The sequence below is a fragment of the Aspergillus clavatus genome, genomic scaffold (assembly GCF_000002715.2).
Source record: "Aspergillus clavatus NRRL 1 1099423829750 genomic scaffold, whole genome shotgun sequence".
Classification (NCBI taxonomy): domain Eukaryota; kingdom Fungi; phylum Ascomycota; class Eurotiomycetes; order Eurotiales; family Aspergillaceae; genus Aspergillus; species Aspergillus clavatus.
Genome location: NW_001517110.1, coordinates 742,081 through 755,617, shown reverse-complemented (window position 1 = coordinate 755,617; position 13,537 = coordinate 742,081). Strand labels below are relative to the sequence as shown.

The 13,537-nt window shown below is 48.3% G+C and overlaps 5 protein-coding genes across 5 annotated transcripts, besides 4 other annotated features; 3 read left to right on the top strand and 2 right to left on the bottom strand.

Moving 5' to 3' along the window:
• Window positions 1-477: 477 nt before the first annotated feature.
• ACLA_002860 (uncharacterized protein) lies at window positions 478-1,320 on the top strand (the record flags this gene model as incomplete). Its single annotated transcript, XM_001276300.1, has 1 exon — window positions 478-1,320. One exon carries the CDS (start codon window positions 478-480, stop codon window positions 1,318-1,320), a length of 843 nt encoding a protein of 280 aa, XP_001276301.1.
• A 76-nt stretch (window positions 1,321-1,396) lies between these two features.
• Window positions 1,397-2,311, bottom strand: ACLA_002850 (uncharacterized protein; the record flags this gene model as incomplete). The annotated part of the gene is made up of 1 exon (XM_001276299.1): window positions 1,397-2,311. One exon carries the CDS (start codon window positions 2,309-2,311, stop codon window positions 1,397-1,399), a length of 915 nt encoding a protein of 304 aa, XP_001276300.1.
• A 1,583-nt stretch (window positions 2,312-3,894) lies between these two features.
• Window positions 3,895-4,861, bottom strand: ACLA_002840 (uncharacterized protein; the record flags this gene model as incomplete). Its single annotated transcript, XM_001276298.1, has 2 exons — window positions 3,895-4,684; window positions 4,746-4,861. The coding sequence occupies 2 exons, from the start codon at window positions 4,859-4,861 to the stop codon at window positions 3,895-3,897; spliced, it is 906 nt and encodes a 301-aa protein (XP_001276299.1).
• Window positions 3,929-3,963: a microsatellite.
• Window positions 4,862-5,901: 1,040 nt separating the features above from the next.
• Window positions 5,902-6,933, top strand: ACLA_002830 (uncharacterized protein; the record flags this gene model as incomplete). The annotated part of the gene is made up of 4 exons (XM_001276297.1): window positions 5,902-6,028; window positions 6,094-6,099; window positions 6,162-6,298; window positions 6,364-6,933. 4 exons carry the CDS (start codon window positions 5,902-5,904, stop codon window positions 6,931-6,933), a joined length of 840 nt encoding a protein of 279 aa, XP_001276298.1.
• Window positions 6,934-7,187: 254 nt separating this feature from the next.
• On the top strand, window positions 7,188-9,052 carry ACLA_002820 (MDR family MFS transporter; the record flags this gene model as incomplete). The annotated part of the gene is made up of 3 exons (XM_001276296.1): window positions 7,188-7,815; window positions 7,870-8,816; window positions 8,885-9,052. 3 exons carry the CDS (start codon window positions 7,188-7,190, stop codon window positions 9,050-9,052), a joined length of 1,743 nt encoding a protein of 580 aa, XP_001276297.1.
• A 1,051-nt stretch (window positions 9,053-10,103) lies between these two features.
• Window positions 10,104-10,129: a microsatellite.
• Window positions 10,130-10,577: 448 nt separating this feature from the next.
• Window positions 10,578-10,648: a microsatellite.
• Window positions 10,581-10,650: a microsatellite.
• Window positions 10,651-13,537: the final 2,887 nt, after the last annotated feature.

The following is a 13,537-nucleotide window of genomic DNA, read 5'->3' as shown; positions in this document are numbered from 1 at the left end:
GTGTCATGTCGTCGTCCCTTATAATATATTATTCTGTTTTCCAAACTTAGAAATACATCTTCTCAGCTTGGATCTCTGGAAGCTGGAGGTATACTAGAATTAAGCGAAGAAGCCAATGAAAATGAGAACACGGCAGCAAATGGATGGGGATTAGTGAGCCCTATTATTAGCACGGAGCCTTTGAGCTCGACAGAGCTTCTTGTCAATGAGTAGCCTGGACTGAAATAGATAGATTGATAGATATACCTGCGTGCTGGTCCTCAATCGGCTGCTAATCGATTAGTGAACAGGCAAAAATAGTTTGCAGTCGCCAGGTGATCTTGAATTATTTATTGTCTGCACCCCAAGGCCACAATTCCTCGTACATTCAGTTCTCATCTTACCACTCTCCGAAGCCCTATCTACGGAGTAGGCCAGAACGGATTCCCAGCCAGCCTCTCAACCCACCACATCACCCCCATATTCTACCCTCAAATCATGGAGGACTACACTCTTGTAAAAGTGAATCCCTCTGTATCCCTCTACAAGCCAAACAACCCCACCCAAGATGCAACCACCGCCAACCAGACACCCAAAGTCCCCAACCCGCCTTCCCTGATCGTTCTCCTTCCATGGATGGGCGCAACAAAACGCCAAACAGAAAGCTACATCCGAGGCTACATCGCCCTCCTCGCGCCCGCGACGCCCGAATTCCTCGTCGTCTACAGCGGCATCTCCGACTTCGTGCAACTCTCCCCCGGCGCAGCAGCAGCAGACGAGCGGACGCTGCAGCCCGCGATCACCGCGCTCGCCGCACACGACCCCTCATCCGTCCTGGTGCACGTCTTCTCCAACGGCGGCGTCCGCGTCTTCTCGAATCTGAGCCGCGCGTACCGAGCCTCGACCTCGCGCCCGCCGCACTTCACCCGGCTTGCGATAGACAGCGCCCCTGGCCGGCTCACCTTTGGCGAGACGATGCGCGCGGTGAGCTCAGCGCTGCCGCGGGGCCAGCCGCTCGTCAAGTGGCCGCTGTATACCATCCTCGCGGTGATACTGGCGCTGTATCTGGGGACGAACAAGGTGTTTGGGTGGCCGGATCCGCTGCGGTATGCGGCGGAGAGCCTGAATGATTTGGACGTGGTGGGTGCGGACGCGAAGCGCTGTTACTTCTACTCTCGGCGGGATGATATTGTGCTGTGGAAGTTTGTGGAGGAGCATGCGGCGGAGGCGAGGGCTAAGGGGGCGGGGGCTGTCGAGACGGTGGTGTTCGAGAAGAGTGCGCATGTGCGGCATGTGATTGAGGATGACAAGAGGTATTGGGATGCTATTGCGCGGTTGTAAGAAGTTGGATAGCTGTTTCCTTGACTGCTCGGGTGTGTGGTGTGGGCTTGATGGCTATAATATCGGATAGACATCACTACGGGGCTGTTATATTGCGGGTTGTCCTGTCTCGGTCATCAATATATTTGCTTGAGGAAGCAGGCGTTTTTTGAGCTTCGTCATGCATCACTGTCCATGCGTTCTCCCACGCTGGAGCGCGGCTGTCTTCGTAGAAGAAGCGCCGAAGCACAGCTCGGATAACATTCCAATCACTCAAGCCGTCTCGTAGTGTAAGGATCTTAGAGAATAGTTCCCGCTGGGCCAGGACTGGGGTAATTCCAGGATTCTGTGGGATCGTTATCACCGTCCATAGCCACAATAAACAGTCTGCTAAGGATGGATCGTTCCACAGCTCCTTGACCGCGAGCAGCATCTCGGCTCGTTTCTTGGGCTGCCTGAAAATGATGGCAGCGGGGTGCATGCCCATGTAACCAACATCGTCAGCGAGACACAATAAGCCGACGAAGATGCACTTTTCCACCGCGGTCAACTCCCCGGAGGAGGAGTAGCGCCAGACGGGGATAGAGCCGGGGTCCAGACCACGGTATTTTCCGAGCCATTCCGAGAAGCTGAGTAGGATCTCAATCGAGCTGTGAGAGAGATGGCCTGCCGAGATCAGGCCCACAAAGCCTGGCGGGAGGATGAGTTCGATCCCTCTCAGCCACGTCGTCTCTGGACACCTGATAATATCAGGCGGCAATCCTTCGATGAGAGACGTCTGCAGGTGAATCAACAACAGACTCCTCGCCACAAGAACTGACATCTGCATGTCTTTGCTGATGGCAGGGACCGACTGGCCAACTCGATCATAGCCGCCACGGATGCGGATGACCGTCTCAAAGCCGTGAAGATGCACTCGGCTGTAGTCGACATAGCCTAGGTAATCGTCGATCGGTATTAAGCGGTACAGAGCCGAGATCAGGACGTCATCGACGATCTGCTGGGACAGCATTGCGGTTACTCCGTCGAGCAACTTCTTTCGATGGAATAGAGTTGCTGCTCGAACGGTCGCGGAGCTATCCTGGGATTCCAAATTACATAGCCCAAACGCCGCGAGCCCGTGAAGAACCATATCGGAGGTATTCGACCAGTTTAGTATTACCGATCCATAGTAATGGGACAACCTAACGCCTCTCGGGATAGGAATGGTTAAAAGAGAGATGCTCTTAGCTGAAAGATACTTTAGGTAAGCTTAGCTTTACATAGAGACTTGGTCACAACCGGTATCTACTTTGAGCTGAAGTAGCTTGTCTGATATGACCTGATTTGGCAGAAGAGTCCACAGATGAGGTCTGGAGAATCTTTTAGAAGCTTGGAGATAAATATCTTGATATGCACTACTGGTGATGATGGACCACCTATGCGCTGGAAAGATAAGTTGCCCAAGGATTAAACTATTGTTCAAGGCTCTATAGTTATTTGATACAAGGTACTCTGAGCTTTGGTCGAGATCATCTTCCAGCTCTGGATACATCTTAAGCCCTACTCCAATATCTCAAAAGCTCCCCTGCTTTAAGACTGATTGGCTTCGCCATACTAGGGAGTTTCTTCTCAATGATGATTATAATGAGTGAACTTGTCTGCCAGGGATAAGCTGGCTAATCATGTCTCTAGGCAGGTCTACTGGGCCCTAGATAGAAGCAGAACTGCCCAGCCTAGAATTCATGGTGGCTTATATTAAATAATTCTGTTTTCACTGCATACTGCCTATGCAAGCCAAAAATCCCATCCAGGATCTTCTGGACCGCTCGCAGGGCATGGGGAGTGCAACTAAGACTATAAAACACCCATTACAAGACAGTGCTTGTTTTTTGATATCCTATAAAATAGAAAGATTTCAGCGAGGCGCTTATCTTCTCTATAAGCTGATCATCTAATGACTCAATGTCTTGCACACTCCCCGATAGGATACTTCGGGACTTTTTCTTCTCTGTCGAACCATCCTGAAGCTCCAAGAACTTTCATTTAATCTTGCTCTTACGGAGGATTCTAGTTTCTGCAATAGCTCCCACTGCTTAAGTTTCCCAAGAATATTAAATAAGTCCCAGTCTATGGCCCCAATTTTGAGGTATAGAGGGCTTTGTAAATCTCACTCTGCTGTGATGCCTCACATTAAGCATGAAAGTCATCGTCCATGGCTAGCAAACCTATCTAAACCCAGGCGTCAGAGCGCATGATTAAATATCTGCATCACAAAGCAATTGAGAATGGACCTACTAAGTATGTCAAAGGTGAGCTAAAGGCTCATCAAGACAAAACTCCACTACACCAGGACATCTTCAGAACACACAGAAGCAAGCTCATGAGGTGCTGCGGCGCAAAGCCAGAGTTGAAGGGTTGCCGCAACCTCTTCCAATCCTCCCTGTGCGGCTCTATTAGCTTTACGCCAGACAGTTCATCAAGGCCCCCAAGGCATGGCGGGTGGCGAATGGCCAGATGGACCTGAGACTGGGGAGCTGGCCAAGCAGGCATCATCCCCATGCTCCAGTAAGGAGACTGAACCACCGAGACAGCAGAGTAGAAAGTTAATATACTCTAAATAGCTTTCTTCCTTAGCCCTCCTATGTTCACAGCACCCTCTTCCACAGCGCCCTCTTCCGCAGCACCATACTCTCCCGCAGCATTATCCTCCGCAGCGCCATCCCCCACAGCACTCTCTTCCACAGCGCCAACTTCCGCAGCATCAGCACCATCCTCCACAGCACAATCCTCCGCAGTGCCCTCCTCAGCAACACCCTCCTCAGGGGTAGTCTCAGTGTTCCGTCTAGACAGTAGCTCAGAGTAGATGTTCACAACCATTCTCATCACGGCTTTGTCAAAAACCGGGTCTTTTCCAACCCCGTGATAGAATTCTTCGCGCTGAAAGATGGTTTCGTCTAGTGAGAAAGCAATTCGAAGTTGTTTGTTGATGTAGCTGGCAAGCCAAGTCTCATCTTGGGGAAGTCTGGAATATATCTCTCTTGCAGCCTCCATTCTATCGAAAGTGGACATCGACTCGCCGAACATCTCGATGTATTTCTTCGCGTACGTCTCCAGGTCGCATAAATCATATTTTCTGGCTGCTTGGTAGACAAGCATGCTCCTTCTGTATTCTATTGCCATCTTGGACACACCTGGCTCGGATGCAGCCCGGAGAGTTTCATAATTACCGGTGCGCAAAAAGTGAACGACGGTGTGGCCAACCTCGTCATCCACCTCAGAAAGGATATAATCTGATTCCCATGAACGGGAACTGCTGAGCTGTGGATAATTTTGGATGCAGCATGCTGGAATCCTGTATGTCCTGCATCCTATACGAATACTGATGATTTGAGACTCATAAGGACTATATTTGGGCGGTCAGTCTCTCTGAATGAATTGTAGCAGCGAACCGTCAGGAGACGTACGACCATTCAGGCTGATTATATTCAATCAGCGAGTCTCCGAGAGATTGCTTGAGGTGCGGATTTGGCTTGTCGTTAACAGATCTGTTGGAGTAAGGTTTCTTCTTCTTGGGCGCCATCTTTTGGTGATTTTCGACACCAGTAGACGCGCGGTTCCGATATATAGGCCAGAGATACGAAAATCATGGGGATCATAGCTGTACCTTGGTCCATCCCATGGAAGGAGGGCGACTATGCAGGTGTGAGTTGTCCAAGGTTTTTTTGCATGCACCATGCCAGACCAGCCGGACCTCATGTGGTGAGACACGTCAGCAGCACTATCCATAGGCACTTTTTTTGCACTTTCTCCTACTTCTCGCATAAGAATTTGGGTTTCGGGAGGATAGATCCCAGAAGTATGAAAATCAACTCGGATATTCTTCTAACTGAAAGCTTTATCTAACGCTATTTATATGTTTCGTATAACGCCCACGCTCGCATTTCTTGGGGATAAAATGTCTCGAATGGGCTAGAAATAATGGTATCGGGCAGCTGGATGATATGCAATAAGTGTGATGGAATCTAAGCTAGACTTGGTTTAACCAAACATTCTTTTATTAAATGTGGTTTGATGTGAGTCTTAACTCTCACGGTTGAGATGAACGCGTAAATGGAGGTATCGCACCTGCGTAGCGCATCAAGAACCATAAAGACGACGTTGTCGAAGGGCGCAGATGGCTGAGGATAACGTTCCCCTTCTCCAGCTCCTTCCAACCCAGCCTGCTCAAGGTCGTTATCAAATGTCAGCTTTGGAGGAGGACTGAAGTACCCGGCCATGAAGACTACAACGCCCAGCACAATGCCGACGTTCGAAAAAAAAAAGAGCGTCATCTTCGCTCGCCTGAAGACATCCATGCTGGACAGCTAGGTGTAATGACCCCGTCAAGCCTCAAGCTTTTTTTCGAGATAGCAACGTACCGTTGGCGCATTGCACCATCCCGGGGCCTCAACTCCAAAATCACGTTTATGTACCAGGAGCCGCAAGCCCCGGATTTCTGAAAAATACTAGTCCTTGGTACTTCTGCGCCGAAATTTGTCTTGGGATGTTTCCGCTGCCCCAAGCGCTGCAGACCCTTGCAAGCCACAATTTATGTCAACCTTGGCACACACGTACCTAGTCATGCTGGCCCCTCATGTTTGCCTCATTGGGACTCTCGGGTTTCTGGTATATTTTTCCTTGGGGGACGGGTCTACCAATGGAATCGGTGGCGGCATATTGCAGGACCCCCAGCAACCGGGTGGACAAAGTTGTGGTTGATAAGACAGGCTTGGTCTGGCAGGCTCTGTGACAGCCTCTATAATGCTTGTAGAGAATATGGTAAGAATAGCCCCCCCCCCCCCGCGTGAGAATATTATACAATGATTGATGTCCTTTTCCAGGTCCGCTCGTTCGCATCGGCCTCAAGTGGGTGCTGTGCGGTGATCCCGCTGAGATCCGCCGAATATGGGGAATGAATTCGGGCTATCACCGCTCGGATTGGTACAAGGCTGTCCGTCTGAACAGCGAGGTGGATAATGTCTTGTCGACCAACAGATCACAAAACTCATAGCACTAATAGAGCAACGATATATCTCCAACCAGAAAGCCTTGCGGCCATGCGATCTAGCTCGAACGATGCAGTACCTGACGCAGGATGTCATCACGGCCGTCGGATTTGGGAAGCCAGCGGGCTGCTTGGAGGCGAATAGCGATATGTACGGGATCTTGGAAACGTCCGAAGCTCTCTACAGACCCATCCATATGATCACCCTGCTCCCGACCCTCAGGAAGATCCTCGAAAGCCGTCCGCTGAACCCATTTCACCCCAAGCCCCATGATGGGAGCGGAGTTGGCCGTTTCCTCGGCTACATCAAGGACCTTGTTGACGAGCGATACGACGACCTAAAAGCTAATCATACCGATATCCTCCAGTCCTTCATCAAGCCCGGTTTGAACAGACCCCAAGTCGAGTCCGAAGCGCTTGTGACCGTCTTTGGCGGCACAGATACCACGTCCACTGCCCTGAGGAATATTATATTTTATCTGTCGACCACCCCTCGTGCATACCGCGCACTTCAATCCGAGATTGACGGTGCTGTAAAGACCATGACACGCCCAGTGATCAGAGACGCCGAGGCCAAAGCCCTTCCCTACCTCCAGGCATGGATGTGAGGATCACGCGGCGGGGAGCACAGGGCGAAGTGGAAGTACTTTGACTGTAGAAATGATGTAAATAGCAATAGCTATGTAGGATTGAATGATTTTGAATTGATATTGGGATTCCTCTCATTGTAAACAAAGCCGGGTCAGGTGACAGGACTGGGGGGTGTTCCCTCTTTATAGACGTTCTCTCCTCCATCCGCTTTCCACTCCCTCTTTGATCCCTCCATCTAGATATAAACCCTCCGCTCTACTTTGTCCTGACCATGTCCAAGGCTCTAGGACTTGCTAGAGTTTCCTCAACGTCTGATTCCCGCACCGACCCCCCCGGCAGCACTGTTGACAATGCCACTCCCGCACCCGCACCCTCTTCATCCGCGGAGTCTCCGCGTCTCACCACCGCCACCATTGCCTGGACCATGATGTCGCTTTGTCTGTCCGTGCTCCTCTCCGCCCTTGACTTAACGATTGTAACTCCTGCAATTCCCGCCATAGCCGGCACGTTCAAGACCGCGGCCGGTTATATTTGGGTGGGAAGCGCTTATACCCTGGCCTACGCAGCTATTACGCCAGTATGGGGCTCGGTCTCCGACATATGGGGCCGGAAACCCATTATGCTCTTTGCGGTCGCAGTCTTTCTTGTCGGCAGTCTGGTCTGCGCCCTTGCGCCGCATATGGATGCTCTGATTGCGGGACGGGCAATTCAGGGATTAGGCGGCTCCGGAATGGGGATCATGGTCAACATTGTTGTCAGTGATATGTTTTCGCTGCGAGATCGGGGTTTATATCTCGCAATCACTTCGCTTGTTTGGGCGGTTGGTAGCGCCATTGGGCCCGTTCTGGGTGGCGTTTTTACGACGAGGCTTAGCTGGAGATGGTGTTTTTGGATTAACTGTGAGGCATCCCATCTAACCTAATGGCCCTGAGCTTACTCCCTCGACCGTATAGTACCGGTCGGAGCGGTCTCCTTTCTTGTCTTGCTCTTCTTCATGAGAGTCCCAAGTCCTCGAACACCCATCGCTGCCGGTGTCAAAGTCATTGACTGGACAGGCAGCCTTTTGATTGTAGGGGGCTCTCTGATGGTCCTCCTTGCCCTTGACTTTGGTGACGTTGTCTACTCCTGGTCCTCCGCAACGGTCATCTGTCTATTGGTTTTCGGAACAGCAGGGATGGCGCTGTTTGTGGTGAACGAATGGAAGATTGCTAAGAACCCCATTATCCCAGTTTGGCTGTTCACCTCGCCCACTAAGATAGCGCCTTATGTTGTCTTCGCCTGTAATTCATATGTATTTATTGGACAGGCATATTACCTACCCTTATATGCGCAGTCCGTCCTGGCCGCAACTGCACTAACATCAGGCCTCTACCTCCTCCCACTCATTGTCTCATGTTCTCTGGCCGCGGCCGCAGCGGGGATCTTTATGCAGCAAACTGGGAAATACCTCCCAGTAATGTACATTGCCCAGGGATTTTTGGTACTTGGCTCCGGCCTGCTAATTAGTCTTGAGTTTGAAGCCAACATCACCAAACTCATCATCTTCCAGATCCTGGTCGGAATCGGTGTGGGCATGAACATCGAAGCGCCGATTCTTGCTGCTCAGGCTGCAACCAGTGTTCGGGATACAGCGGCCGTCACTGCGACAATGGGGTTTGTTCGGTCTCTCTCGACGGCTATTTCGGTGGTTGTCGGGGGTGTGGTGTTTCAGAATGAGATGAATGCGAAGAACGAGGGGCTAGCAAGCCAGCTAGGCTCCAACTCGACTTTAGCCCGCGAATTCAATGGCGACCTTGCCGCTTCGAGTGTGGAGGAGATTAGTACCCTCGGACTAAATGCAGATCAAGAGGCCCTGGTTAGGAAGACGTACTTTGGGGCGTTGAGAATGGTGTGGATCATGGTAAGTCACCGCAACATAGCAACGGTGTCAGTGCATTTATGCTCATGGTAAGTCCTGTGTGCTATTAGTATGTGGCCTTTGCCGGACTAGCTACCGTCCTTAATCTGTTCGTGCGAGCGCATAAGCTTCGGAGTGAGAATGAGGGCGCTGTGCTGGGGGCCGACCGGTCACAGCAACAGGGCAGCCCCGCTGATGGGGTCGCAGAATTGGAGTTGCGGAATGAGCGAGGCGATTAATATTGGATGTGGATATTGACTTGCAGACCCAAGGGTAACTGGGTCGAAGTCCTCGGTTGCAGCTGCGCAAATATCTACGTAGCCTAACCTGTGATTGGTTAGGTACTGTCCATGCAGATGCAGCCAGTACAATATCTTATGGTCGTACGTACTACTTTGAGAGAGCAAAATGTACTATCAGCGTCTAGTTCCGTCCATGTTTGATGCCTGCCATTTCTTGGACCATCTCCTTGGTCTCCGGCCACTTGGTGGTTGCGGTGACATGGGGCTATGCAGCCAGCTTCGGCGTCTTTCAAAACCATGATGATGGCGCTCTACCGCAAACCTCGTCCGATATTTCATAGATCGGTGGCTTCCAGGTCTTCTGTCTCCTGATCATAACTACTAGCTTTCAAGATAAACCCTATGGGGTGCCTGGAAACAGTGACGCAAGGGTAATGAACTTATGGCTCCTGTAGCAGATGCTCAAAGTCTATCCTATTATCACACAACTGGTGTATCTCCTTTCTCCGCCCTGGTTTCCCGATCTTAACATGACAGCCAATGGCAACTGGATACTACGTATCATTGCAAACAGGCTGGACAAGGGCTACTATGTGCAGAGCGTGAAGATCAATGGACAAGCCTGGACAAAGAACTAGTTCAAGCATGATGTCATGACCCAGGGGTGCATATTGAAGTTTAACCTAGACCCCATAAATAATCTAGACCACTCCAATTCTGCTCTGATACCAGTATTGGGGGCCAGGACAACCCCTTAAGATGTCAACTGAGTATCCCACCTGTGGCACATGCCTGAGTCATCCACAACTAAAGCATCTAGAATTATGTATAGGTGTTACACTCCCTTGTGAAATTGGTGTAATATTCAAGCAAAGTCCAAGACAAATTGGTACCTCCCAGAAATATAGTCTAGCCAGATACAGACTAGTGCAAATGGGTTAGGTTTTGGGAAACGAGTTTGGAAGAGTATGGGGTAGGCAGGGTGGTAGATGGTTGTGCAAGATACTTTACAGGGACGCACCATGAGGGCAGCAGAACAGAACCCCAGCCACCGGCCACCGGCCACCGGCCACCACAGGCCTTGACGGGGCTCCAAGTTCGTCAAAAAAAGTAATAGTTTACGATGAATGGATGTACATAGAGAGTAGAGATAGTGGTACCCTGCATATTTAGGACGATCGATTTCTACCTTCTCGTGGTGTCTGGTGTCAGTACTCAGTACTAGGGAATCATATTTTCTTTCCATTTTTCCGAAATTTCCGGGAAAAAAAACATCTTTTCGGAAAGAAAAATTTTTTTTTTCCAGAGGAAATTTACATATTAAAAAATGCCTATTTCTGATTCTCTCCGCCTACCTATTTTAGTAGTAAAGTAAGAAATTATTCTTAACTAAATCATGACCAGTTGGCGTCCTCTAACAATCAAATTTTCGAAGAAAAAAATTCATGATTTTAAAGGGGAAAAATGTTAAATATTCTATAAAGTCTAATAATTTTTTGGGCTCCTTACCAGCCTTACCAGTAGTAGGGACCTCACTGCTAGTAGGGGCCTCACTGGCGATAGGGACCCTCGCTGCTAGTAGGGGCCTCACTGGCAGTAAAAGCCTTGCTAGTATTAGGGTATATTTTGTTACCGATTTTAGATCTATAAGTATTCTGAGTAAAACTGTATATATATTAGTGTGTGAGCTTACTTCTCTGGGTTTAGAAATAGTAAATAGTAGTAAATCTAGTGAGGTGTTTATGGTAGATGGTGGAAGTTGATGATTTCTCGCATACAAAGATATATATTTTGATGTTATTAGGTGAAATTCACTACTATTTCTCAGAGCATATACACTACTTTCCTAGGCAATAAGGCACCTACTGGCTACTAGATCTGATTGGTTGATATAGGTGGGGCAGTCAAAGGAAGAGGCCCTGATTGGCTAACCCTAAGTCTTGGCATATTACCGGATTAGGGGGGTTCAAACCCTGGAAAGAAAAAAAAACATTGGAAAATTCCGAAAGAAAGAAAATGTTGTTTTTTTTCAACTTTTCGAGGACCCTACAGTCAGTACGCTCTCACTTCGTGGAGGTGGTGCGGGTGGGGCCAAACGGCCCGAGCCGTAGAGTTTTCCGTAGATGCCGAGCCCGCTCGACCCACAAAAACCAGAAGAAAAGGGGGTATTGACATATGAGAACCATCCGATATTAAATGTCCACTTGAATCGTACTCGAGACTGAAACTGGACTTGCTTTTCCAATGGATATGGTATCACCTAGACAGGCGATAGGACACCTCTGAGATTGCGAAATACCCAACAGAGTTGAAAACATAATTTAAATATGCGTTGAGACTTGGGCGGCGAGGGAAAATAGAACCAGTCAAGCAGTGGATAATGTGAGTCTGGGGAATGGCTCCAACAGATCTAGTTATAAGTCCCCTGTTGAGGCTCTGCCCACGGGCAGTCTTGATCAGATATGCTGACTGTCTACTTCCCTGGGGGGGTGCGATCTAGCGACGAGCCTCAACAAACTCATCAAGGCATAGCCACGGGTGCTCAGGGGGTCTGCAAAACTGGGGACACAAGCGTAGTTAGTAGAGGACAGCCAATGGGGGCCTTGATATCTAGAGATTGCTTATTAAGACTTAAGAGTTATGTAGACTGAAAACTAGGGCAGTGGCCTGAACAAGCAGGCCTGCTAAAGCTGCTTTACACCAGCCGTAAGGACTCATTCCAGCTCGCCGCGGACAGTCTTGGCTGTGTAAATATGTCTCTTTTGCAGGCCCTGGAAAGAATTGACCCAAGACCACTAGCACTGTGGCGAGCTCTACCTTTTACAGATATTGAAATCGAGCCGGATCGGGAAAAGATTAAAACTAATACTTCAAAAAGGCAAGTAACAATTGATATTATTATTTTCTCTGATAGATCAAGATAATAAAACTAACTGGATAATGGATACAGCAGTAATAGTTCTAGACTATAACCTACAGATTTTAAACTTTTTATGAAATTAATAGTAGTTCAGTAAGATACTGGCTGGTATATACAGTAGAACTCATGGTATTTTATTAAATAGTTAGACTTGTCACGGGCTAAGAGCCTACTCAACCTATGACCTAGGTTTGGACAGTATGAAATTACTGAAGGAATCTAACTAGGACCGTGACAGCCAAACATGAGAAAGAGGTCATGCAATAAAGGGGCGGGTCACAGTGTGAATATCACTACATCAATCAGTACACAGCCACGTGACTCATGGCTGCTGGGCCTCGCGAAGGCTGTATCGTCTATTCAAGTAGCCCGAGCATCCGGCGGGCTCTGCTCGCTACAATTTCAACCTCCTCTAGGGGTTAGGTGATTTGAAATTTTGAATTTGGTCCGGTAGGGCAGCTGCTGGGGTAGGGCTTTGAAAGGGTGACTCTAGCCCCTGTTTTTGAGGTGGTGGGTCTGACCGTACATCAATATGGAGTTAAAGGAAAGTGTAAAGAAGGGATATAGATAGTAAGGGAAGAACGAATACGAGAGATAATAAAAGAAAACAGGCAGGATCCTAGTGATCTACTAGATAGGCTATCCAGTAGGTAGTGATTTTTAAAGGGATATCATAATCTAGCTAGCTATCGAGGAGGGGTCTTTATAGATATAGAATTATATAAGAACTTAAGAAGGCATATCATATAAATTAAAGTAGGATAGATATTTAATATACGGAGATAATATAGGGGAGGATATATAGCTTAATAATAGGCTACTTTAGTTATAGTAATACTTACTCTTTTTAATGTTTCTTACATCGTTTCTATTGTTTATAAGATATAGGATTTAGATATATAGATACTAGATCCCTACTGTAATTAGTAAAGCACCTATATAGCTAGTCATTCCACTAGATAGGCTCCAACAGGTTAATAGAATCTTGATTGATTGATTGACTATATTAGCTTTCATAACATTCATGCATCAAGAGTTGAATTGACATCCCTGAGCTGAGATGATTGATTTCCTTTCAATTAGGCTGTCCAAGGCTCTGGATGTTGGTGATTTGCCCATGCTGTACAGGAAATCTTTTGCGCTCCTAGAGATCTGCTCCATGATATCATGGTGAAGTGACACACAACGGCATATTGCGCCAGCTGATCAAGTAAAAAGTAAGGAGGGCCACTGAGGTAGGACCCCAGCTGTGAGCATTCAGGGAATGGACTAATAGTTATTTTAGGGCTTTATATACAAATCATTCATAAACATTGCTGATTGCAAAGTATCACTAATTACAATATGAAGGTTACTCAACCCCCGGAGTCTCCATCACTTAAGATAGTAGTACAGTCTTTATGAGATGGTGTGAAGATGACCCAAGGCTACCAACTAGACTGTTTGCGACATCTGATGTATAGACAGACAGGACACTCTTGGACACAGAATTCACCTAGTTCTAGAGAATATAAAGGAAAGAAGAAGATTTTGTCCGCTAACAGTAACAACACTCTCCAAAT